Below are 24,801 nucleotides of genomic sequence, written 5' to 3'. Positions count from 1 at the left end.
AAAAAAGAAAAAAAAAAAAAAAAAAAAAAAAAAAAAAAAAAAAAAAAAAAAAAAAAAAAAAAAAAAAAAAAAAAAAAAAAAAAAAAAAGTGGTTGTTAGGCTGAGGACTACCCATCGGGTATATTGGGATATGGAGAACCGGCCCGCTATCCTTCCACCGACGGGAGAGGAAGGTGACGCTGCTCTGTGAAGCCAGCCTCACGCGGTTCCCTTCGCCTCTAGGGACCGCTGACTTTGGGCCTTCGCCCAGAGACAACGGCCCAACTCCCTACTTGGAACGGACGGGCCAGAGAGTAACCCCATATTCCCTACCAGATGGGCTGAGCCAACCTCCAACCACCTTGATGCCCCCATTTGGGTTACAAGCTAGCATTACCGAGCTCGGCAATCACTTGTTGCGCCAGCCTACTTATAAAGACTTCATCTAGCATCAAATCTATCGATGTGGGAATGGGGCGTTCTCTTTTACGAAAACTGAAAAGACTTGAATCGTCTTCGTTGATAGATTTAAAAAAAGAATNTATAAAGACTTCATCTAGCATCAAATCTATCGATGTGGGAATGAGGCGTTCTCTTTTACGAAAACTGAAAAGACTTGAATCGTCTTCGTTGATAGATTTAAAAAAAGAATTTTGGTTTTTCCTATTTAGAGTGGGACAAGAGTAATGTGTTCATGAATTGGAAAATTTTGGAGTATTAGTAAGTACCTTTTCCATGATCCTGGAAGTAATGTTTTTTGCAGTTTCAATAACTGAGCTTGGCAGTCCTGCCACTTCTGCTAATAGAAGGCCATAGTGTGGTACATGTCTAATTCCATCCTTTAGTTGAAACTAATCAATGATTCAAATAATCAGTCAGACAAACGACGGTAACATAGATAATAGATTTACGGAAATGCCTAGTGTTACCTTGAAATCCAAACGGTTATTCCTTATATCAACATGAAAGTGAAGAATTTTTACGTTTGGATAGATGGTTACTAGTTCTGATAGGCCGTCCATATGAGTGGCAAATATGGTATAGCTGAGGAAGAGAAAGGAAGCGGTAAGTACCTATTTTGAAGTTCACAAGTGAGTATAAGAACAGATAGTAATCGAAAATCTTAAATCTACTCAAATAGTCAAATTAACTACCTATAGACTAAAGTCGATGACCTGACCAGATCAATCCTTTAGAAAAACTAAACCCCAATGCATAAAGGATAGTGGAAAAGGGACTATAAATGAAATTACAAACAAGTACTGATGTCTAAATGAGAGATAAGAGAATAGGTGTTTTTAGGTTATAAGTAGGCATCTGCGACCTGATTGATTAGACTATAAATGAAAATAATATGCATTGTCATATTACGCTTTCAGTGATAAAAGATATTCGCAGCAGCTCCATGCAATTGCAAATCCATCGGAAGAAGATGTTGCCCTCCCAAGTTCATCCACGACAACGAGACTCCTGCATGCCAGTGAACAAAACATCTCAATGAATGGTGGAACATTTCGAGAGTCCTTCAAGTTCACAGTAGATTAGTTTGCCTATGGGAGACATTCTGCATCACAAAAGCTGTTTCCTTCATCTCTGTCATGAACTGCAACCCCGTAATATACTAGTGTCAAGATGCTTTTCTGGTGTTAATCCTTGCTTTGAAATTCAAACTATGGATTATTAGTTAAAAGAAAATGAATTTCGTAGGAAAACAATACTGTGCTGGAGTTGGACTCTAGACTATCTTCTGTGCCCATTCTTGTGAATATACGATCAACAACTCTCAAGGTTGAGAATTGTGCTGGAACATAACATCCAATCTGAGCAAGAATAACTAGAAGGCACATTTGTTGAAGGTAGGTACTCTTTCCACTCCTGCAAGAAATAATAGCTCGTTAGTGCAAGTCATTTAAAAACTTCAAGTTGTATAATTGCAGCCTGAATCTTAACTGGAAGGAATAAATACAGTTTCCTTGGCTTAACTGTGTCAGAGATATTGAAATGATATCCAAGTTGTTCTTACCATTATCTAGATTCAGGTCATTCTCCTAGAGTATCATCAATGAATATATTAAGTAATGTTACCATGCACATTTTGTGGAAATAATATTTTTGTTTTACCAGAAACAAAAAGATAATGTTTAGATCTTTTAGAATATTCCCAACACTATTTATGATATGACTTTTTAAAAAAGAAAAAGGAACTTGTGTAGTTAATCTTGCCTGAAATTTAAAAGACGGTACCGGTTAGTTAAGAGTATGCTTTTAGCACCTCAAACTANAGAAACAAAAAGATAATGTTTAGATCTTTTAGAATATTCCCAAGACTATTTATGATATGACTTTTTAAAAAAGAAAAACGAACTTGTGTAGTTAATCTTGCCTGAAATTTAAAAGACGGTACCGGTTAGTTAAGAGTATGCTTTTAGCACCTCAAACTGTGCACAACTTTAGTTCATAAATGCTCCCCATTCTGAGCAATTGTTTAAACTTCTTATCTTTTATAGATATTATTTCAAAGAAGTTGACCACTCAAAGATAAAACATGAAGATGAATAACATTTTTTATGCAGGAAAATCTTAAANTGTGCACAACTTTAGTTCATAAATGCTCCCCATTCTGAGCAATTGTTTAAACTTCTTATCTTTTATAGATATTATTTCAAAGAAGTTGACCACTCAAAGATAAAACATGAAGATGAATAACATTTTTTATGTAGGAAAATCTTAAATCACGTCATGAGGCGAGTTCTTACATATTTGGGCCCATGACAATTATCATGTTTGATGCTTCCGATAGAAATATACTGTTAGCCTGCATGGAAGAAACTTAAATTTCCATCAAATACTGAACTTCAAAGAACTGATATCAAAAACTAGAAAAGTTGTCTCCATTTAAAATAATCCTACATTACAGCTATCAGTAATTGTCAATGAATTTAGACGTACAACAAAATCGTTGTGTATACTTTCTAGGATTGGGTGTCTCGCAGCTTCAATTGCCATCGGGCCACTTTCTATTGTAACAAGGAAAATCAATCATAGGTTTGTTGTTGGCATACCTGTAAAATTTGGCAGGAGAGTGTTGGCTTACCTGTAAAATTTGGCCTAGTATATCTATCCACAGGCTTCGAAGATATTGTATGTGCAAAAGAATTAACCATCATATCTAAGAGACACAAGACTTCTGCAAGCAGTGTGAGCATAGAGACGTCCTCTCTTATGGCATCTACCAGTCCTGTATATAAACTAATTACTGACAAACTTCAAAATCAAATATAACATAACAAGTTTGCACTAGGAAATTGTTTTTCTTCCTTCCCCCCGAGTGGAGGGACGTTAGGACCTCCTTCCAAGGGAAAGAGATGAAATCAGTTAAAATTTAGATATTCTCTGTTTCTCGAGACAGAGTGCGAGATTTCAAGAAAAAACAAAGGAAGTTAATGAATAAATTAATTAGTAGGGTGGAGGCTCTATGAGGATAAGGCCTTTTATCCTATATATGATAGAGTATTCGTATGTTTTTTTACAATATTATCATTCCTTGGTAAACGGAAAATTCAGAGATATAGGTGAACTTAATCATTGGTAGCTCGTGGGTGAAGATTTACTAAATAATTAAGCATGTGAGATAACCTTCCAGGCAAATTTCTGTCCGTATATAGCATTCTCCTGCTGCAGACTTGTTTCTAACATTCAGCTGCAAATGGGATAAAAAAAGCATGGGATTTGCTGCATTCAACAGCATAATTTGCTACACACAAAAATGTGAATCACAAATTTCAGAAGAAAAGAAACTGGAGGTGTGTAAAATCGTATACAATATTTTCTCCAAGCTTAAGAATTTTGTGAAACTACAAACCATGCACCATCTTGATGACATGCAATCTTCAGTATTATAGTTCAATGAGCTACTCCTTAAGGCTATATCATTTCTGAGACATCATAATTGTGAGAATGATAGCACTCATAACAATTGAGTACAATCAGGGTACAGAAACAGCGAGTTCGCAGATTAAATTAGGCCCTTCATTGTAATTTCTCATGCGCAATTCACAGACTTAAAGCAACTATAGACCATATGAATTTTGAATTGCATTAGTGGTAATTCAAAGTAAACCAAATGTAATAAAGGAATAGTATGACCACTATTTGTTGGTAATAGGACATTCTATGGGGAAGTTTCCTGTACTAAACGAGTATGCATATTCCTTCCATTTATTGCTTGCCACATCAACATCCTTTTAAAAATGATGTGGGTCCACTAGCATTAAAAAATATTTATGAAAGCAAAATTGTGAATAAAGGGAGTACGACACTACCCTAGTAAAAGAAAAATTTCCTATATTTTAGCGCATCAACATTATACAATTAACTTCAAACCTAATATAAATGCACAATTATCTCCTATTATAGGCAGGTTATCTGATCATCGATCTATGGGTACAACCCTACTATAATAAACATACTCACAGAAGCAAGTTCCAGAGTAGAGCATCGTATATTGTTCCCATGCTTCAAGACCTGAATTTTGTGAGAAGAAGGTGAGACTCAAATAATTTTAAAGACATCGACAAGAAAGCAAGTGTGTCGTGCTTCACCTGAATAAACTTGCTAGGAAGCTTGCCTTGTACATCTTTCCGAGGAATGCTCAAGTAAAACCCTTGTCTATTGTTAAATGGCAGTTTTAAATTGGGCAGCTTGTACTCCTCTCGGTATTTATTAGCAAGATTATGTATTGCTGGCATGAGGGTGACTTTTCATAACTCATATTCGACTCACATAATAAAACATAACAAAGATGTTAACTAATCGAATCAATGGATTAGCCGGAGAATAACCTTCACTACTCACATAATAAGACATAACAAAGATGTTTAACTTATCGAATCAATGGATTAGCAGGAGAATAACCTTCACTAGTATCACAGAAAGTCCTTCTTGCGATATCAAGCAGTCCATCAATTCCAGCCTTGACCGCAAAACACTGCTGAGTGCGGGCAATAAAAGGAACCCTAGCATGAAGAACATCCTCATCGATAACCTCCCCAATCCTGTAAAAAGGAGGTTCTTTGAAATAACATAAATATGTAGTCCCTTTATTGAGGGCTACGGTTAAAGATGCGAGTGTCGTTCAGCATTAAATTGATATCTGTGAGAAATGTTGGCTTACTAGTCCAAATTCATAAAAATTAGAATTGCGCAGTCATTAGCAGAAGCCAAGTATACCTCCTTCTAATGGTTGCAAATTTTTCATTTTCACAAACAGAATTGTAGATGTTTGCAAGAAGAAAATTCTTTGCTTCTTTAAGCACCTGAAATTTTGAACGGAGCCATCTTAAATATGTGCAGGACTCTTGAAAACCGTGTATAGATTTGAAAAGCAAACTACCTTTGAAAGTAAAGGCAATGCCTCGAGAGAAGTTTTCAGCAGAATAATGCTAGATATTAAACTTTGGCTCTTTTTAGCATTATCAGCACCCAAAACTTCATTGGTAACTTTCTTTTGCTTGAAGCAGAAGTGGCAAAGTACTCTATCTGAATTAAAAACATGGAAAGATGATTAGGTATAAGAACTTAACTAAGAATCTTTCATTTCACACTGACATTTTATTTTCTTTTTGCCTTCACGATTTCTAAAGGCTTACCGGTCTCTTTAGGAAATTTACGGAGAGCTTGAGAGAGCCCAAAGAACAGTTGTTCATTGCTCATCAGTTCATCCTAGAAAAGAAAAACAAAGGGTTATGATCAGCACCTTGTCAAAAAAGTATCTGGCAGCTACTGAAGTCTTAAGTGAACAAATTGTCTTATTTAATAAATATTTTTATTATATGAGCTACTAATTATTATAGCTAGTTGGTGGTTGAAATCCTGGATTAATCCAAGAAATTTATGAAGACACTCCAAAAGTAGATACTGCAGAGTTCTAAGCACGATAAGAATAAGTTCTGCAGGTTGAAATATTTCATTTTACAGTATTCATTGAATTACATCGTTAATGCATTACTTGGTCATAGTTAGTTCAATTTAAGAAGATACTTCGGGTAACAATTGATAGGAATTGAATCAATGCTTCACGTTGAAACAGAATACTTTCCATAGATATTAATTGAAGATGNTTCACGTTGAAACAGAATACTTTCCATAGATATTAATTGAAGAAAAAGATTCCATAGATTTCTGTAGCATCCCCAGCATAGTTCGTCTGCCCCCACCATTATTTTATACAGTCAAGACATGGCAATGTTGACAGGTTCTTCTTTCGTAGTAATTTGGGAAAACTACTCTCTAAGGAGGAAGAACAGAGGTAAAAAATCACAACAAACATGAAAGGAAAACCTATGATATGGCCTGGTTAAGAATGTATTACTAGTAAGTGAACATTCTTTATGAAGATTTGTAATTGTTGCTGCTAAAATGAATGTATCCAAGCTCATCACCAGCAAGTTCTAAAGCAATTATGCTTCAAAAGTTACATAAAACGCCTTTTATCTGCCGCTTGAATTTTCTTCATCTGATCACTATGCACAAAAAGTATAATAGCTTTTTATGAGATCCCACATTGACTGGAGAGGGAACGAGGCATTCTTTATAAAAATATCAAAACTTCTCCCTAGTAGACACATTTTAAAACTGTGAGGCTGACGACGATACGTAATGGGCCAAAACAGATAATATCTACTAGCGGTGGGCTNTTTATCTGCCGCTTGAATTTTCTTCATCCGATCACTATGCACATAATCCCACATTGACTGGAGAGGGAACGAGGCATTCCTTATAAAGATATCAAAACTTCTCCCTAGTAGGCACATTTTAAAACTGTGAGGCTGACGACGATACGTAATGGGCTAAAACAGACAATATCTACTGGCGGTGGGCGTGAGCTATTACAAATGATATCAGAGCCAAACATTGGGTGGTGTGCTGAGCTCCCAAGGGAATGGATTGTGAGAAGCATTCCTTATAAGGGTTGGATTGTGAGATCCCCACATTAGTTAGAGAGGGGAATAAAACATTCCTTATAAGAGTGTAGAAACCGCTCCCTAGTAGATGACGCGTTTTAAACCGTGAACTGACGACAATATGTNGATTGTGAGATCCCCACATTAGTTAGAGAGGGGAATAAAACATTACTTTTAAAAGTGTAGAAACCGCTCCCTAGTAGATGACGCGTTTTAAACCGTGAACTGACGACAATATGTAATGCCAAACTGGTACGGTTTTCCTTTTTTTTTCTTTTCATTTTACCAAAATAATGACATGCAACCCATATACGAAAATGTCTCTTTCCAGATAAGGTGCATATGGTCGATACCTTAACTTACTCTGGTTTACTCCATACCAAACTTAGATCGTAACACATAAACTTATATATAAGAACTAAAATCTTTCTGAGCCTAAATTTCACAGCAAACAAATAATATAATTTCAGTTCGCCATGAACATGGCTAATACATTAACCATGTATGATACTAACCAGGCAATCCAGACGGGCATTAATGGTTTCAATATCTTTTAATGGCTGCAAAAGATTGGCACGAAGAAGTCTAGACCTGTAACAAAAACTTGACCAAAATTGCAGTGAGAGAGTAAAGCATAAAATTTTGAGATACGAGCGGGACTAAAAACATTTTAGACGAGCATTTGGCAATAACTGCATATCAAAATAATTTTTTCCCTTTGGTCAATTACATGTCATCAAAACTTCCCGCCCCAAGATAAGATGTAATAAACGAGAGGACTTCAAATACTAGTTTAGATGATAACACGAAGAGGGAACAAAATAAATTTTTGCAGCAATTGGTAGACAAATGAAGAAAAATATATCAACATTCCTAAGGTATCCTCGTACCCTCCTATAGTTTTTGTTGTCTTGAGCATGTGGAACAGACTTCTCTTCTTGTTGCTTGTTCCCCAAAGGTTGGAGTGAAGTGGCTCAATAATTTCTAAATTGTGAACACTGTCAGCATATAATTCAGCATTAATCAGTAATTTGAAACCAACATTTTGTGGCCAATTCTCAAGAAAATGTTCTCCGAAAAGTATGAAAAATATAAATCAATGACTTGGACATTGATATTGCGATCAGCAGTAACACATATTTGAAAAGGAAAGAGAAATGGAGGGAACCTCGTTGCATCAATGCTCACATGATCAGATGAACCATTAAATGTGACCTAAAAGTTACAACTGAGAACCATCAGGATGAAGGAAGAACTCCAGAAATAAATGAACGTCTCGTTCATATTCTCTCCGAAGACTAATAAAAATGATGTTCGAATCAGAGAGGCAACATTGTTTTAAGCCTAGTTCCTAAAGTTAGTTAATTACACCTCCACAGGACAGAATCTTTAGTCCTGTTCAGAGTACTTTATCTTTCAAAACACAAATCTAGAAAGTAGAACAACAAAAGGTGAAAGAGGAATGAGCTGCTGAGAAAATTGAAATCCCATACCGAATTAAAAAAACTTATAAACAAAGAGTCAAAATGATTCGCAACTCAACCAATGCATAGTAAAAGCCTTGTCTAGAGGTTAGAATAAGAGGAAATAAGGTGCATCCGTTCTACGCACTCAATCAAGAGGAAAGGAAAGAAAAATTAAATTAAATAATTTCCCAGCATTAGGTCAGCAATCTTACACACGAGAAAACTGGGAAGAGAACTTAACCGAACTACAGAAACTTGACTTTTCAATTCAATTATATTGGTCACTACGAGATCGTTTGTCTTACAGCGAAATCTCATTCAAGCATCAGGAGAAAATCAAACCATTGAATTCTATACATTACCATTTCAGAAAGGCAAATTTACCGTTAAAGAGTGATTGGTCACAATAACCCCCTTCTCTGCTTCTATCCTGTGCATCAAGAAGCTGGATCATTAGTCACAACTAAGCATTAAAAAAATTCTCTCTTCTTATTAGTTAACTATAGATAACACTTCCCATATGTGACTTATAGAAGGCTGAAGTTCTGAAAATACCATTTAATGCTAGCAGCAGCAGCAGCCAAGCAGAGATAGTACTGTTTGTAATAAGTTTCCAAACCAAGAGCAGAAGGCTCCTTGGCTGCCAGATTCTTAATCAAAACAGCACCCTGGAAAGTTCGACTAAGATATGATCTGAGCATACTGATTAAAGAACAGCATCCAATACAATAACCATATGAAACTGAGATGCATAAAATAAAACTTTAAGAGAGGAAAGAAAAAGGAAAATGCCTTTGTGTCGTCAAAGCAACCACGAGCCATTACAACCTACAGAGTTTTGCATTCAATTTAAGTTTCTCTGTAAAAGTAAGCAATCTTCACTGACACTGCATGCTGAGTGAAGGAGTTACGAACTCGGTGAATATGAACTTACCTTCTTCACTGTAACATAAAATCTGTCTACCAAAACAGAAACTCCAACCATGCCATCAGGTGCGAGCTTGTTGGGAGGAACTAGAATCACCATTGGATCATAGAAATGCAGCAAAGTTTTTGTATTCTGGTAGGAGCTGCTGGTCTCTATATATTGAGAAAGATGAAGTGAAGCTGATCTCAAATCGAACGCAGCAACTCCAACCTGTCAGGAGATTGATGTCAATTAAACTATTCTCCTATGCTGGCAAGCGAAGCTTAATCTTCGGTTAAAACTTACATCGTGACAATTTCTTATATGGAAAAATGAAGTAAACTCAATCTGTCCGGTTCTTAAAAATTGGTGTAAATATTCAACTATGAATCATTCCAGTTTGCTAAAGAATTATCTACTTAATACCAAACACAAGTTCCAAAGTGCATCTCTCAGCAACATAAATCATTATTTCAGTTCTCAATCAGTTCATACAAACGCATTTAAACTAAATAAAATGCTAACAGAGCAGTGGCACATTTAAAATCATCTGGTGCGACATGTATTATCTAGTTTGAGGATACAGTACAGTATAACTCGGCCGTAGAACTACCATATCATTTTCTCTTCCATGACATAAGATTGAATAAAGAAAGTGGTCGCATCAAAGAACTCTCAAACTATTCTTGTTCTTGTTTCCAAAATCACAGAACGAAAAAGGAAAATGCAGTAGTAAACAGTTTCTTTTCGCCTCCCGCATTTTAATAAGAAATGAACGGTCGGTGCGATCGTTAGGAATTGCAGACACATACCTCCTTAGCTCTGTTCTCGATCAGACCGATCACGTAGCTCGATCTCTCGCCTCCGTCGTCTTCCATTTTCAGTCTCCAGTTGATCTCAGTTCAAACAAGTTCTCAGTTNACATACCTCCTTAGCTCTGTTCTCGATCAGACCGATCACGTAGCTCGATCTCTCGCCTCCGTCGTCTTCCATTTTCAGTCTCCGGTTGATCTCAGTTCAAACAAGTTCTCAGTTACCGCGCTTCAGTTGCGTTCTATTTAGAGAGCTCTAACTCCCGTTTGCTGCTGGGACTTGGAACTGTAATTTTGGCGCGAAACAAGAGGCCCGATGCGTGTAATTTTGATTTCCAAGAAAATAATTAATTAAGAAGTTTGAAATTCCATATTTGTTATTTGATGACCGTGTTCAATTAAGATTAAACAATCCTTACCGTTTCTGAATTGTTGATACTTTGTTGACTATTATTTATTTCCACTAAAACATTTTTTTTAAATTAAAACATCTAATAAATGGATTAAACATTTGCTTCAAATAAAAAAAAGTCGGATGAATTTTACCGCTAGAACTTTTATTGTTGACGGCAAAAACAAAATTATTTTCAAAATTAAATTAGAATTATGTAATAATTAAAATAACATATTTTTTTTTAAAAATAATGATTGTTTTATAATTATGAAATATTATGTGTTATAGTTAAAACAATATATTTTTTNAAATAATTAATTAAGAAGTTTGAAATTCCATATTTGTTATTTGTTGATACTTTGTTGACTACTATTTATTTCCACTAAAACTTTTTTTTTTATAAAAAAAATTAAAACATCTAATAAATGGATTAAACATTTGCTTTAAATAAATAAAAAAGTCGGATGAATTTTACAGCTAGAATTTTTATTGTTGACGGCAAAAACAAAATTATTTTCAAAATTAAATTAGAATTGTGTAATAATTAAAATAACATATTTTTTTAAAAAATAATAACTGTTTTATAATTATGAAATATTATGTGTTATATAGTTAAAACAATATATTTTTCAAAATTACATTTATCATAAATATATGAAATAATTGCCCTGAACCAAAATAGGTACATTATAAAGGTACAAATTCAAAATGAAAAATTAAATATAGTCCACAACCAATTTTTATCAAGGGATTCATATGCTGAACATTTATTTGTACACATCTTTTATTTTTCTTTTACAAAAATAAGAACTGTTGGGAATGATCTCACAAATTCAATACTGGTCTCAGAACTTGCCTACTTATCCATGACTTCGGNTCCACAACCAATTTTTATCAAGGGATTCATATGCTGAACATTTGTACACATCTTTTATTTTTCTTTTACAAAAAATAAGAACTGTAGGGAATCATCGTACAAATTCAATACCCAAATTTAATACTGGTCTCAGAACTTGCCTACTTATCCATGACTTCGGCAATGGTGACAAATCGACCCGTCTCTATAGAAAGTTGTGCAGCAACTCCCATGGCGACTGATATCAGTCCATCCTCCAAGTCCACTGCTGGAACTAGTCGATCCTTAGCTCTAACTGCAGATAAAAAGTTTAGGTGTTCCAAATAGCTAGACCCATGATGCAGACCTTCGTACCTAAACATAAAAATTGGTTTCAGATAAAGTGCTTTTATTGACTGAAGAATGTGTAGGAGTCGGGCTATATGCGTTAGAAATCACAACTCTCTACAATAGTATGATATTGTCCACTTTGAGAATAAGCTCTCATGGTTTTACTTTGGGCTTCCCCGAAAGGCCTCGTACCAATGTGGAGATAGTATTCCTCACTCATAAATCAATGATCATTTCCTAAATTAGCCGATGTGGGACTTTCATCATCCAACACCTCCCCTCGAACAAAGTACGCCTCCCCTTAATCGAGGCTCGACTCCTTTGGAGTCTTAGTCATTTTTTACTATGCCTTCGACGAGGCTTGACTCCTTTTCTTTTGGAGTCTTTTGTTTGACATTTGAGAATTTACAAATCTATTGGCACGACTAAGTTTAGGGTATGGCTCTCTCGAACAAAGTACGTCTCCCCTTAATCGAGGCTCGACTCCTAGGCTTGACTCCTTTTCTTTTGGAGTCTTTTGTTTGACATTTGAGAATTTACAAATCTATTGGCACGACTAAGTTTAGGGTATGGCTCTCTCGAACAAAGTACGTCTCCCCTTAATCGAGGCTCGACTCCTAGGCTTGACTCCTTTTCTTTTGGAGTCTTTTGTTTGACATTTGAGAATTTACAAATCTATTGGCACGACTAAGTTTAGGGTATGGCTCTCTCGAACAAAGTACGTCTCCCCTTAATCGAGGCTCGACTCCTAGGCTTGACTCCTTTTCTTTTGGAGTCTTTTGTTTGACATTTGAGAATTTACAAATCTATTGGCACGACTAAGTTTAGGGTATGGCTCTGTCCTTTGTTCGACATTTAAGAATTTACAAATCTATTGGCACGACTAAGTTTAGGGCATGACTCTGATATCATGTTTCCACGATAGTATAATATTGTCCACTTTGAGCATAAGCTCTCATGGCTTTGCTTTGGGCTTTTCCAAAAGGTCTCGTACCAATAGAGATAGTATTCCTCACCTATAAACCCATGATCATTCCCTGAATTAGCCGACGTGGGACTTTCATCATTCAACAATATGCCTATAAAGAGAAAGCAACTGACTTGATTCTGCCATCCTCTGCTTTCAATGTTTCGACGCCATCTCTTCCAGATACTCGAGTGCCGAAATGGACAATGTTTTCAGGAACAAAAGCCTCTCCCTGTCACAACGTTTACATCTTTCATTTTTTCTATATGAAAGCGTAGAAGCTCCGCTTATTACGGAAGGCATTTATAAGGGGAAGTTTTTTAAATTTTGCAAATGGTGGATGGGCGTGGAGAGATCTTTACCTTTCCAATATCACCAACAACTGATATCTCTTGCTCGTTTTTGCTTCCCTCGGCAAACATACAAAGATCCAGCATTCCTCTTGAACCATTATCAAATTCAACTATTACATATGCATTGTCAAGTATATCTGGAACCTGCCCAAAATTTAAAATGTGAATACGAAACAGGGTTGCTGTTTTGGAGAATAATGATGAAAACATTTAGTTAAACGAAGCTGTAATAAGTTTGCAAGGGCTGTGCAAGTGCCAAGCAGTTTACCTTCCCATCATATATTTCATCTTTGTGATTAACATCAATGGCTCCAGATGCCATCAAACGGACAGGATTTGCACCTGCAAACAGCCTCATCAGATCAAAGAAATGGCAGCATTTTTCCACCAGAGTCCCCCCAGTATTAATATTGAAACGGTTCCAGTTGTTGACCTACTAGAAGAGTGAGTCAAAAGAGCAAATTTTAACTTTATAAAGCATAAACATAAAGGTTTCAAAACTGACCTTAACCAAGAAAGGAAATCGATGTTCACGAATCGCCACCATTTGAACTTGTCCAAGATTACCACCCTTCACTATGTCAATCAGTTTAGCAACTGGTGGCATGTATCTGTATTCCAGTCCAACTTGAACCAGAATACCCTCCCTCTTTTTTGCAGCCATTACAACCTATTCCACGTAGGAGCAAATATATTTTCTTTTACTAGGTTGATGTTCATAATGCTACAACTCGTATGCACTAATAACATTCAAGTTTGTGTCTATTTGTTCCCTTTAACTTCAAGAAATATCTAATAGACTCCTCAACTTACAAGTTCGTAACTATTTGGTCGGTAAACATTAAAATGTATCTAATATGCCTGTAAATTTAAGTTTTGTGTCAAATAGATCCTTAAATTTTCAATTTTGTGTTTAAAAGGTTCTCGACTTATTAAATACCTTTTAAATTAGTAATTTTTAAAATTTTCAAATACGCCAGAAAATGAAATGGCTGACCTCTTTGCAGTGAGCAACTGTTGTACATAATGGCTTCTCCACAAGTACATGATGAGGTCTAGGATGGTTGATGATATCCATTAGAATTTGATAATGAGTCATATTTGGACTTGAAACAACCAATACATCACAAAGTGCACTATCCAAAAGCTCTTGGTGTCCTGAGAAAACCTTTTCAAACTCTCTCTGTCAGAAACATTACTTAATTGAAACCCCTGTGCTTATAGAATCAAGAGTTAGTTTATAGCATTTGGGCTATTTGAAGGATAACATCTCGTCATTCAAGAACAGTTGAAAACGAAGAGAAGAAATATCACTTGACCATACTTTCGCTCTAGACCATATCAGAAGATCAAACGGCTCTAACATTAACTATTTGTGATATTTCAATAAGAGCAATCATGTTATTATAGCTTCTTGATGGTCAATTATCCACCATTCATTTAAGAAAACTATTAGAACGGAAACTGTATAACTATTTATCAAAACTTTGAAATGTGAGATTTATAAGCAAGATTGCTAAGGCCCAGCTCATCATGCTTTTCTTATAGATGAGAGTAAAATCTCTGGTTATTGTAATCAGAACTGGATTAGGACTTTCTCCATTTTGCATAAAACCAGAAAAAAGACTGTCACTATAGAGATTTTCAATAACTTCTTACTTCGTCTCAAATAAGAGACTAATATGAAGATTTCGAACTATGGAGACAATCCAGAACCAGACTGTCACGGCGCATAGCACAAATCTGACACTATTTTCTCTGCATTTAGAATTTGGCCACCCGAAACTTGATTTCACTTTACAAACTTCCAAGAAACTAATTAATGATCAAATCCTAAAAACAAACTTGAAATTTAGCATTTAAGAAGGAAATTCAGTGCCATTTCCAGCAGTTACCACAGGAACAGCAATCAAATCAAACACTCTCGACAGTCATATCCAAGATCAAAGAACACTCCATACCTCCATTTTCCAGCCAAGTGAGTGAGCTAAATCAAGGGCTTGTCGCTGTGATGAAGCGTGCGGATCAGCTATGGCGACAACGGCAACGTCTTGATCGCGAAGATGGTAGAGATTAAGGAGGTGTTCTCGGCCCATCATCCCCACTCCAATGATTCCATACTTGACTGTAGCGACAGTAGCCATGGATGAGAAGGAATTGCTTGAAATTGCTTCCCGTTTAGCACCTCAANTTTCACTTTACAAACTTCCAAGAAACTAATTAATGATCAAATCCTAAAAACAAACTTGAAATTTAGCAATTAAGAAGGAAATTCAGTGCCATTTCCAGCAGTGACCACAGGAACAGCAATCAAATCAAACACTCTCGACAGTCATATCCAAGATTAAAGAACACTCCATACCTCCATTTTCCAGCCAAGTGAGTGAGCTAAATCAAGGGCTTGTCGCTGTGATGAAGCGTGCGGATCAGCTATGGCGACAACGGCAACGTCTTGATCGCGAAGATGGTAGAGATTAAGGAGGTGTTCTCGGCCCATCATCCCCACTCCAATGATTCCATACTTGACTGTAGCGACAGTAGCCATGGATGAGAAGGAATTGCTTGAAATTGCTTCCCGTTTAGCACCTCAACAATTCAATGGCTTTTCTCTTCGTAGCTAAGGCTTGCGTTCAGTCGATGAATGACATCTGTAGCCTTTCTAAGCCTGTGAGTCTGAATTGCAATTGGATCGTCAATCGCTTCTTTTCAATATCCATGGATTTCCCATTTGCTGTTAAAATATTTTAATTTTTAACCAATTTTCAGAAACACAAACAAATTAAAATATCATTTTGATATCTACTTCCATTATTTTGTGCTTAAACTCTTTTATTTTAGGTGGAATTTGATTTCAACTTTATTTTAAAGTTAATTTTTATTAATTATTTTTTTTTTCAAATGGGCAATAGCATAAAAATGGTGAAATTGGGGATCATGTAGCAAATTCCATATTTGCATTCTGCTCCTCGTATTCCTCTCTTTCTCAAGAAGCGTGTCTACTAGAATATTTCCATACTCAGACTTGAAGGCTGAAGCTTGCAAAATGGAAGCAATGTGAAGTGAAGCCCACGACACAAAACCCATAGCTCGCATAAATTAAGGCTAACCCACCGGTTTTCGTCATTCAATTGGCCCAGAGAGTGCAGTTTCTGGAGAAAAAACCTGAATATGAAATTTAGGGCTCCGCAGAGGATTTTCATACTGCCTTCAACCAGTCACCTGAATTGTGTTCGCAACCATGGTCGAAGCTTCACTTCCGTTTTCAGGAGGATTCAAACTTCCGTACAAGCTGGAGCTTCTGTTGGCGGTGGAAATGGCAGTTCTCAAGGTAATTGTAACTAATGTATTTGCAGAATATGCTACTGCGGGTTTGCAAGTTTTCTATGATCGATTGTATATTCTGTATGTTGAGTTTAGATTAAGCATTCGAAGCTCAGTGTTTAAAGTATGTGCAGGTGACTCCTATTTGGTGCCTGGTGCGACGGTCGCTACTTTATTGATGCTCGGTGCACTTCATGCTCGTCGGCTCTATGATGACAAGAAGGTATCTATTATACAATCTATAAGATGGTAGGATGAATACAGTTAGTCCTTTGAACTACTTATTACTTCAGGAAAGAAATTGGTGGACCTTTTTATCTGGTTTTCCTTCTTACTTTATGATAATTAGCTTGTCTTTCAAATGTTTTTGTAAAACAATCACCTCCGCATGATATTGATTTTAAGCTGGGTGATTTAGTTTGTAACTGAACCATTTACTGGTCTTAGAAGTAAGATGGGACGAATTGAATTAATTTTTTGGAAGAACTAATCTGTGTCATGTTAGATATAGAGATGGATGGTTTTGCAGTTTCAGAAATTAACTCTCTATCTTTGTTCAGGTTGAAGAGGCACGTGAGAGAGGCATAGAGCCTGAATTCAAGTCGGATATTAAAGTACAACATCTGCATAGGGATTATTAGATATTAGAAATTTCTGTTGTTGATGGAATTATATTGTAACCAAGTAATTCCGAATTTAATCTGAATGTTTTCCTTCACGATTGCAGGCAACTTTTTTGAGATTGATACCTTTGCGTTTAGTTTCAAGATGTTGGGGTCACTTGACTAATGTGGTGAGTAACCTTCCAGTTCTTTAGCTTTTTGTTTTAATTATTATTATTATTTCTATTTCATTTTCTGATTTCTTCTTTGAGTTCGAAAATATTCATGTGATATGATCCAGCTAAGCTTATTTTTTCGCATGATTCTATCCACTACATTTCTTGGTAAACCATAGTTCTTATACTAAACTGTATGAAGATCCCGTTCGACTCATTTAATCTGTGAAATGCATACATTTGGTCCCTTTATTTATCATTAATATAACTACCAGGGAAAATTTTCCTCAAAGTGGAAGGAGCAGAAAGAAAGTAGAAAAGAAAGGGGGAAAAACTGAGACTACATTCCTTTACCATTTCACCCATATTTGTGTAGCATCTCTCTTAAGAAATTGACTTATCTTTGACATTAATGCCATATTTTACCTATAGGGTAAAGGTTCAATATTTCAATGATTTTTTTAACTACTGTCGTAGTGTTGTCGTTGTATATGACGTGATGCTAATTTGGTTTAGGAACTTCCTGTCTGGCTGCGTCCATATGTTCATAGGGCATGGGCTCGGGCATTTCATTCAAGTATGATTATTTACCGTATTTTCTTTGGTCTTTATTTGAATTGAAGTGAGTTTTTGTTTCTATTTCATGTTCAGAGTTACAGTTACCATCTGTTTCCATTTTAGATTTAGAAGAAGTAGCTCTTCCTCTGGATGAATATGCTTCATTACGTGAGTTCTTCGTACGTTCCTTAAAGGAGGGTTGCAGGCCTATTGACCCTGATTTACAATGCCTGGTAACTGGTAACCAGCATCTTGAACATTTAATCATCCTCAAATTTTTCATTCTAAAAAACTGTGTTTGACATGACCTGTTAATTGTCATTAGGTTAGTCCGGTGGATGGTACAGTTTTAAGATTTGGTGAACTGAAAGGAGCAGGGGCAATGATTGAGCAAGTTAAAGGATTTTCATATTCTGTCGTTGCTCTTCTTGGTGCTGGCTCTTTACTTCCCATGATGGCGGGAGGGGATACCGATGAAGAGGGCAGTGGACAAGAAAATAGTTCTGCTGATAGTAGGAAAAAGTCGTGGTGGAAAATTTCTCTGGCTTACCCTAAAGTTTTGGACCCGGTCTCTACATGGTACATATTTTCCTCTTAACGATATCGTTGTAAATATTCTCATTGTTACGTCAAGCTCATCAATATTATCGTTGTAAATGAAATCCTCATCACTGTCCTTTAGTTCCTCTTAGTATTTGTTGAAGTTTTAATCTTCTCTGAAAAATTATGTTCATTATGGTATCTTGCCATGTGATCGTATTTACTTATTTAAATTGTAAATTCTCATTATAGCCCAGTGAAAGGTCTTTTCTACTGTGTAATATACTTGAAGCCTGGAGATTATCATCGAATACACTCACCAGTTGACTGGCAGGTTCTAGTTCGGCGCCATTTTTCAGGTCATTATCTTATTGAGAAAGCTGTTCATATTTTGAACAACAAATAATGATTCTCACGGTCATGGTGTTGTTGATTTTTCTATCTAGGCCTGGTTCCTTCTTGCATTTGTTTTAATGAAAGTTTGATTTTTATCAGAAAAGAAAGGGATTTTATTTATCAATCATCTGTTTTCACTTTCTTACTATAATTTTCAGGTCACCTATTTCCTATGAATGAGCGCGCTGTTAGAACAATAAGGAACTTATATGTTGAGAATGAAAGGGTACTTGCCCTGGCTCTCTTCTTTTTCTCTCTCCTTTTATCTAGAACTGCTTGGTTTATTTACTAGTCTTNAGAATGAAAGGGTACTTGCCCTGGCTCTCTTCTTTTTCTCTCTACTTTTATCTAGAACTGCTTGGTTTATTTACTAGTCTTTATAGTTATGAATTTTCTTTATTTGCTTCAATTAAAATATTTAATCCAAATCCTATAACCTCATTTCGTCAAGAAAAATCTATAAATTATCTAGAAATCTTTTGACAGGTACGATCCCAAATCTCTTTTTCACAGGTATTAGGGGTTCCTTAATTTCGTTGGCATGTTGCAGGTTGTGCTTGAAGGTCTATGGCAGGAAGGATATATGGCAATTGCAGCAATTGGGGCGACAAATATTGGATCTATCAAGGTAACTCCTTGGAGCTGATAAATTGATAAATTCTGAACTCCATTACATGAAAACCTGACCTAGCAGGGAAAATTTGGTTTGGGAAGCTGAAACCACATATATAATGTCAAATGCAATTCTCTTTTCTATTGGTTTTGGCTCAGTAATTTTCGGTGTACACGATATGATTTTAGACACTAAATACACTATATTAATAAAAATAGGTAACAGATACGCATGCTCGCATCTATAAACAAGTGATACATCGCTTCTCTCCTCTTTCCCCCTGTTGTGGGGTCATGTTAACTTATTCTTTATTTGAATAGTTACAATGCACCCTTACCTCACCATCATTATCTTCAAGTTGGTATACGGAGCTCATATGTGTTGATGTGATTTAGTTTCTCGTACACGGAAATTCTTTGGTCTTAATTCTGTAACTTTAATGTGTCAGCTTTTCATTGAGCCAGAGCTACGGACAAACAAACCAAAGAGAGGAAAGTCGCTCCACTCAGAGCCTCCTGAGGAAAGGGTATATGAACCTGAAGGTGTGGGGATAACGCTGAAGAAGGGGGATGAGGTATGGATGCTGTGAATTTGATGATGCCAAGTTTTCACTTATTTTTGTGGGAAGAGGATTAAGAGAACTCTTTCAAGAGGCTATAGTAATGAAAAAGAAAATAAAAAAGAATACTATGATCATCCAAACATCCTGCAAATTGGTTCGAACCCTTCTGCACATTATCTTGAATAATCAACCGTCTAAAATTTTGAAATATTTCTCTAAACATCCTGCATCTCTAGAACTTAACTACTTTCTGTCGTCTATGATCATCCAAATTCAACCAGAAAGCTTCATGATGAGTGGTTACTTATTAAGTTTTATGTGTTTGAAATAATCGAGCTTTGGTGTGATAACGCATCCAGAGTCTTAGATTTATTTGTTAACTTTGGTATCTGTTGTAGATGGCTGCTTTCAACATGGGATCAACAGTGGTACTGGTCTTCCAGGCACCTGTTTCTAATTTACACAAAAATGGGGACTCCAGATCAGAATTCAAGTTTTCTATAAAACGTGGAGACAGAATACGAGCTGGAGAAGCACTGGGAAGGTGGGCATAATTCCTACGAGACTCGGCTTACTCGAGGACTTCTTTGCCTATTTCCTCTAATTATACAGTACTCAATTCAATTCTGAATGAAAAGAATATTACCGTGAGTCAGCTTCAATTGATTCTTCTATTCCAACCTTTCTGTCGCGTATTTTTCATTCGAACAGTGATCAGTTTCAAGAACTATACAAACAGATTTCAGTAATTATGTAATAGATTAGTTTTCTTTCCAGACAGATCCTCCCCCCCCAGTCTCCTTATAATCTTGGGCTTGTTTTAGAATTATGAAATTAGGTTAAAAGATATAAGACAAATATCTTTTCAAATTTTATAAAAAATTGATGACTTTTGTTTTTCTTATTATAATGTGGACTAATTTTAAGTATGAAGATTAAATTTTGACATTTGAAAATACTGAAATGAAAGTAGAGTCCCAAGCAGAGGGAATTTTTGGTATTTTGGCATTAAAATTAATGGCAGTTAAATGTGGGCCAAAGCCATACTTCCATTGAACCTAAAAATTACGAGACACAGTAGCGGGTCAACAAAGAGTAATCTGATGCCTAGTGGTCGTATAATCATAATACAAAATGCGGGTCAACGGGTAATCACACATAATTCATTAAAGTACAAATGACGAAATACAATTGTATGGCATTGATTTCAAGAAAAAACAATGACAAAATGCATCGCTTAAGGTCAATAATTGGACTAAAATCGTGTCAGTTTCCACATAAATTTGAAATCTCAATGCATTTACATTACCCTGTGAATAGCGTCCTCCATTAGCTGAGAGCCCAAAACCAAAACAGAAGCGTCTCTTCCTCTAACTAAATCAAAACTTTGGTCCTGAAATTCCAAATTGCAGAATTCCCGTTAGTGTCGCTCAGAATGAAGCATTAATGTACACCACAGAAGATCGAACCCGCTATTTGTTCCTCAGCTTTTTTTTTTTTTTTTTGGGGGGGGGAGGAGGTAAGAAATGGATTTTTCATTTAAGAAACCAAAAAAAAAAAAAAAACCAAGCTGATAATTACAAAAAGACTGATTAGTGGACGCTCATAAAGATGCAAAAGAAATCTCACAACCTCCAAAGACCTCTCTATCCATCTAAAAATCCTACCTTATGGTTATCCAAATCTTTGAGGTTGCTTTTTCCAATAAACGTTATGTTATTTGGACCTATAACTAGTTTTTGGAGTTGCTTTTTCTAATAAACGTTATGTTATTTGTAGCTATAACTAGTTTATGGACGAGTGCTCTTGGAGTTGTTGGTCTAGCCTTGAACCTACGTGCCTATGACTTCGTTCCTCAGGAAATATGTACAGATGAAGATCCTGAATTTGAACTAAACCAAAAATATTCTCTTGAACGAAGGTATTCGTACTTGGATGGCGGCTTCGCTCTCTAAGATAGCAAAAAAGACTTGAGTAACTTGTTCCCAAGTATTCTATGGTTCGCATACACATACATACGAACCCTTGAACTGCCCCTTCTTTAAACTAAAGTTTGTCNCTCCAGAATCCTAATAAATAACGCTAGAATAAAAGCTCAACAACCAATTATACCCAATTCCGACTACTTCCAGTAAAACCGAACTCCGAAAGTCCATTAATCAGGTCAACAAGATTGGCAATTAAAGAACAAATCCAATTTCACATAAACATAATAATAATAACCGGACGACCATGATTTCCAATCAATATCAGGTCATAGAAATGATTAAATTTAATAGAGAACGCAAAAATTAAAGAGGAAAGAACTAATAAACTAGGGAGTTNCAGGAAATATGTACAGATGAAGATCCTGAATTTGAACTAAACCAAAAATATTCTCTTGAACGAAGGTATTCGTACTTGGATGGCGGCTTCGCTCTCTAAGATAGCAAAAAAGACTTGAGTAACTTGTTCCCAAGTATTCTATGGTTCGCATACACATACATACGAACCCTTGAACTGCCCCTTCTTTAAACTAAAGTTTGTCCTTTCATTGAACTTATCGAAAGTTTTGCATACGAATCATGGAACCTTTACATGGATAGCTCTCAATTGATACGTATAAGAGAGGAATGATATCTTAGTTTATGAGGTTGGAAGAATTATGGAATAATCTTCCTACGTCCAACACACAGGAGAATCTTCTTCCCTAAAAAAATCCAAGATGATGCTCCTCCATAAAGAAAAGAGAGAACTATAAGCTATGAAGTGCCTAAATTAGTTACATGTGTATCATGTGTGTAGAATGTCCAACGAAGTTGGACTCAGAAACTANAAACAACACCTAGAACACAGCAGAAGCACAGTTACATGAAGCTGTTAGGACAAGTCATGACGAATAGGATGAAGAAACCATTGATATTAGATGCATACATTTGTTTTTCTTCGAAAAGGTCCCTCCGACGTGCTTGCTTTTAATCGATGCTATTACCTGAAATCGTAGTTGATATTCATTACAACGAGTTTTGATTGTCGTCTGGTTTCTTGATGAATCGTCGAATTATTTACCTGAGATTTCTTGTTGATGTAGACAGAGACCTCCTTCCATCTCAGGGTTCCTGTTAGCACAACAAGAAGTGGTTTAGTTTGAGCAGCTCCACCAGTGGTCTATTGTGGAAGTTCTGTTATCAAATATAACAGTTCATTCAACAAAACTTGTTATGTTTTGAACCCAATATGAAGTTTTTGATTAAACACAACGATCTGGGAATCAGAATGCAATAGAAATTGAACTTTTTAAAGTAAAAAAACTGTACCTTTTTGTGTAAACTGCAGCAATTCACCCACACAGGGAAGCTCCTGCTCCTCCATATGGCTATTAAACGCAGTAGCCCAATGATTTTGAGCCATTATCCTATCGTAGGGACTAACCGAAGCAATCTTTCGGCCTTCCTTCGGTAATCTTGATCTGAAAGCGGCTTCTCCTCGCAAAGCTGTATTTTGGTAATCATATCAATGCTTCTTCAAATGAAACAAATGATCTTAATCTTTCGTTAAAAGGCCAGAAAGATAGAACAAGCACCTGTGGCAGCTGCAGCTGTTAAAGTCATGAGGTCACCTGGACTCCGAACATCGACTGCGGATCGGATAACCGAACTGACTCGCTCGTGGTCGGCGCCAGCAAATTCAGCCATCTCTATGCAATGAGATGCCAAAATCTCAGTAGCCGAGGCCAGAGCCGTGCCCATTCTTGAATCAGAGCCACCAGTGTTCTCTGCTGCTACCACAGCAGCCAAGGCTGCAGCAAGTGCAGCCACAGATAAAGCAGAATGAACACGAGCATTTTCAATTCTTGCTCTATCCTTCTTTTTGTCAACACTATTACCACCCTCCTTGTGGTGAAAATGAAACCATTTTCCCAATGATCCCATCCTCCAAGCATGGACAGAACTCATAATCTTTCCTGGCTGCACAAAACAAATAGAACAAACACTCAATAAATATTGGCCAAAACACAAATCCAGAGCTGAAAAATATTTATAATCTTCGACTTACAAGTTGTGGGGGTTCAATGACCTCAGGAATTGCGATGGGGCTCCTCTCAATGTAAAGCTGCTTCTGCTTTTGAGCAAGAGCTTTTGTAATCTCAGAAGCTGATAGACTCCAAGACCTGGCCAAGAACTCCATGGGTTCCTGTGGAGTTTGAGGCTGAGGAATTGAAGGCAAAGATGACACAATTTTCATCTCCTCGTCTTCCTCCGTATTCCTTAGCCCAAGAATTGAGCTATATTTCCAACTTGAACAGTAATCCTTTTCCATTTTCCCCCAAAATCCTTCCCACAAGAGTACAATCAAAAACCCTGTTTTGGAAAACAAAAAAAATGTCTCTTCGAAGAACAACTATCTCAGCGGCATTTTCACAAACACCTTATATACCCAAAGACAACCAGACAAGAAGAGATTCAGCTGCACATTCCAACAGCCTCGTGCTCTGAACCACCACAAAATCAGGTCGGGTTCAGCCAAAAGCAATCAGAAAGAAACAAAGAAAGAGATTGAAATTCACGGAGATCGAAATGGAGAAAAATATTAAATTAAGAACACCATGCAAAAGCTTCGTCCTGAATCGAGGGGGGCTGCTTCTTAACACTCAGGCAAGCAGGGGATTCTTCAATTTGAAAATTGGGAACAGACCCAGATGATTATTTATTTATGAATGGAACATTTTTGGGCAATTGATTTATAATATTATTGAATTTGTATTGAGGAATAAAGTTAAGGCGCCTTCATCAATGACTTTCATTGCTCTTTTGACCATTGATGTGTATAATCTTTTCATTCAATTTTTTTAGTTTCCACTTTATGACACTTTTTATTTTATTTTCTCAATAAATGTTGTACTATATCATAGACTTAATAATTGAAGATTTTCAACAAAAAAAAAAACCCCATTGGGCCACTTGCATGTTCGTACCTTGTTGAGTTTCCATGCAAAAAAAAAAAAAAAAAAAAAAAAAAAAAAAAAAA

The 24,801-nt window shown here is 36.2% G+C and overlaps 4 protein-coding genes across 6 annotated transcripts in view; 1 reads left to right on the top strand and 3 right to left on the bottom strand.

Moving 5' to 3' along the window:
* Nucleotides 1-10,192, bottom strand: part of LOC111794796 (DNA mismatch repair protein MSH4-like) — a 10,704-nt gene extending 512 nt beyond the window's left edge. Inside the window, exons 1-23 of the mRNA XM_023676933.1 lie at nt 10,127-10,192; nt 9,342-9,545; nt 9,200-9,235; nt 8,963-9,075; nt 8,792-8,837; nt 8,110-8,156; nt 7,832-7,939; nt 7,457-7,532; nt 5,628-5,700; nt 5,372-5,517; nt 5,209-5,294; nt 4,894-5,033; nt 4,581-4,720; nt 4,453-4,503; nt 3,616-3,679; nt 3,074-3,217; nt 2,929-2,996; nt 2,736-2,794; nt 1,698-1,854; nt 1,530-1,582; nt 1,351-1,449; nt 909-1,023; nt 708-830 (exon numbers count right to left, since the gene is read on the bottom strand). Coding sequence (XP_023532701.1) covers nt 708-830; nt 909-1,023; nt 1,351-1,449; nt 1,530-1,582; nt 1,698-1,854; nt 2,736-2,794; nt 2,929-2,996; nt 3,074-3,217; nt 3,616-3,679; nt 4,453-4,503; nt 4,581-4,720; nt 4,894-5,033; nt 5,209-5,294; nt 5,372-5,517; nt 5,628-5,700; nt 7,457-7,532; nt 7,832-7,939; nt 8,110-8,156; nt 8,792-8,837; nt 8,963-9,075; nt 9,200-9,235; nt 9,342-9,545; nt 10,127-10,192 — 2,214 coding nt within the window. The remainder of the gene's footprint in view (nt 1-707; nt 831-908; nt 1,024-1,350; nt 1,450-1,529; nt 1,583-1,697; nt 1,855-2,735; nt 2,795-2,928; nt 2,997-3,073; nt 3,218-3,615; nt 3,680-4,452; nt 4,504-4,580; nt 4,721-4,893; nt 5,034-5,208; nt 5,295-5,371; nt 5,518-5,627; nt 5,701-7,456; nt 7,533-7,831; nt 7,940-8,109; nt 8,157-8,791; nt 8,838-8,962; nt 9,076-9,199; nt 9,236-9,341; nt 9,546-10,126) is intronic.
* A 1,013-nt stretch (nt 10,193-11,205) lies between these two features.
* On the bottom strand, nt 11,206-15,708 carry LOC111794828 (inositol 2-dehydrogenase 2-like). Its single transcript, XM_023676987.1, has 9 exons — nt 15,613-15,708; nt 14,988-15,211; nt 14,024-14,194; nt 13,532-13,696; nt 13,295-13,459; nt 13,036-13,170; nt 12,808-12,905; nt 11,538-11,730; nt 11,206-11,376 (listed from the first exon to the last, which is right to left on the bottom strand). Exons 2-8 carry the CDS (start codon nt 15,168-15,170, stop codon nt 11,538-11,540), a joined length of 1,110 nt encoding a protein of 369 aa, XP_023532755.1. The 5' UTR covers nt 15,171-15,211; nt 15,613-15,708; the 3' UTR covers nt 11,206-11,376.
* Nucleotides 15,709-15,959: 251 nt separating this feature from the next.
* LOC111794827 (phosphatidylserine decarboxylase proenzyme 1, mitochondrial) lies at nt 15,960-20,570 on the top strand. Its single transcript, XM_023676986.1, has 12 exons — nt 15,960-16,354; nt 16,482-16,570; nt 16,908-16,961; nt 17,075-17,140; nt 17,642-17,702; nt 17,807-17,916; nt 18,009-18,262; nt 18,476-18,582; nt 18,778-18,845; nt 19,170-19,247; nt 19,681-19,806; nt 20,193-20,570. Exons 1-12 carry the CDS (start codon nt 16,195-16,197, stop codon nt 20,346-20,348), a joined length of 1,329 nt encoding a protein of 442 aa, XP_023532754.1. The 5' UTR covers nt 15,960-16,194; the 3' UTR covers nt 20,349-20,570.
* Nucleotides 20,571-22,637: 2,067 nt separating this feature from the next.
* LOC111794832 (VAN3-binding protein-like) lies at nt 22,638-24,763 on the bottom strand. Of its 3 annotated transcripts, none has more exons than XM_023676993.1 (6): nt 24,749-24,763; nt 23,830-24,265; nt 23,357-23,741; nt 23,091-23,267; nt 22,843-22,892; nt 22,638-22,765 (listed from the first exon to the last, which is right to left on the bottom strand). In XM_023676993.1, the coding sequence occupies exons 2-6, from the start codon at nt 24,091-24,093 to the stop codon at nt 22,664-22,666; spliced, it is 978 nt and encodes a 325-aa protein (XP_023532761.1). In that variant the 5' UTR covers nt 24,094-24,265; nt 24,749-24,763; the 3' UTR covers nt 22,638-22,663. The 3 variants fall into 3 exon arrangements, with proteins under 3 accessions (XP_023532761.1, XP_023532760.1, XP_023532759.1); XM_023676992.1 differs by lacking the exon at nt 24,749-24,763 and adding an exon at nt 24,379-24,687; XM_023676991.1 differs by lacking the exon at nt 24,749-24,763 and having other exon boundaries at nt 23,830-24,687.
* Nucleotides 24,764-24,801: the final 38 nt, after the last annotated feature.

This window comes from Cucurbita pepo, chromosome LG05, assembly GCF_002806865.2.
Source record: "Cucurbita pepo subsp. pepo cultivar mu-cu-16 chromosome LG05, ASM280686v2, whole genome shotgun sequence".
NCBI lineage: Eukaryota > Viridiplantae > Streptophyta > Magnoliopsida > Cucurbitales > Cucurbitaceae > Cucurbita > Cucurbita pepo.
This window is presented reverse-complemented; position numbering and strand designations above follow the sequence as displayed.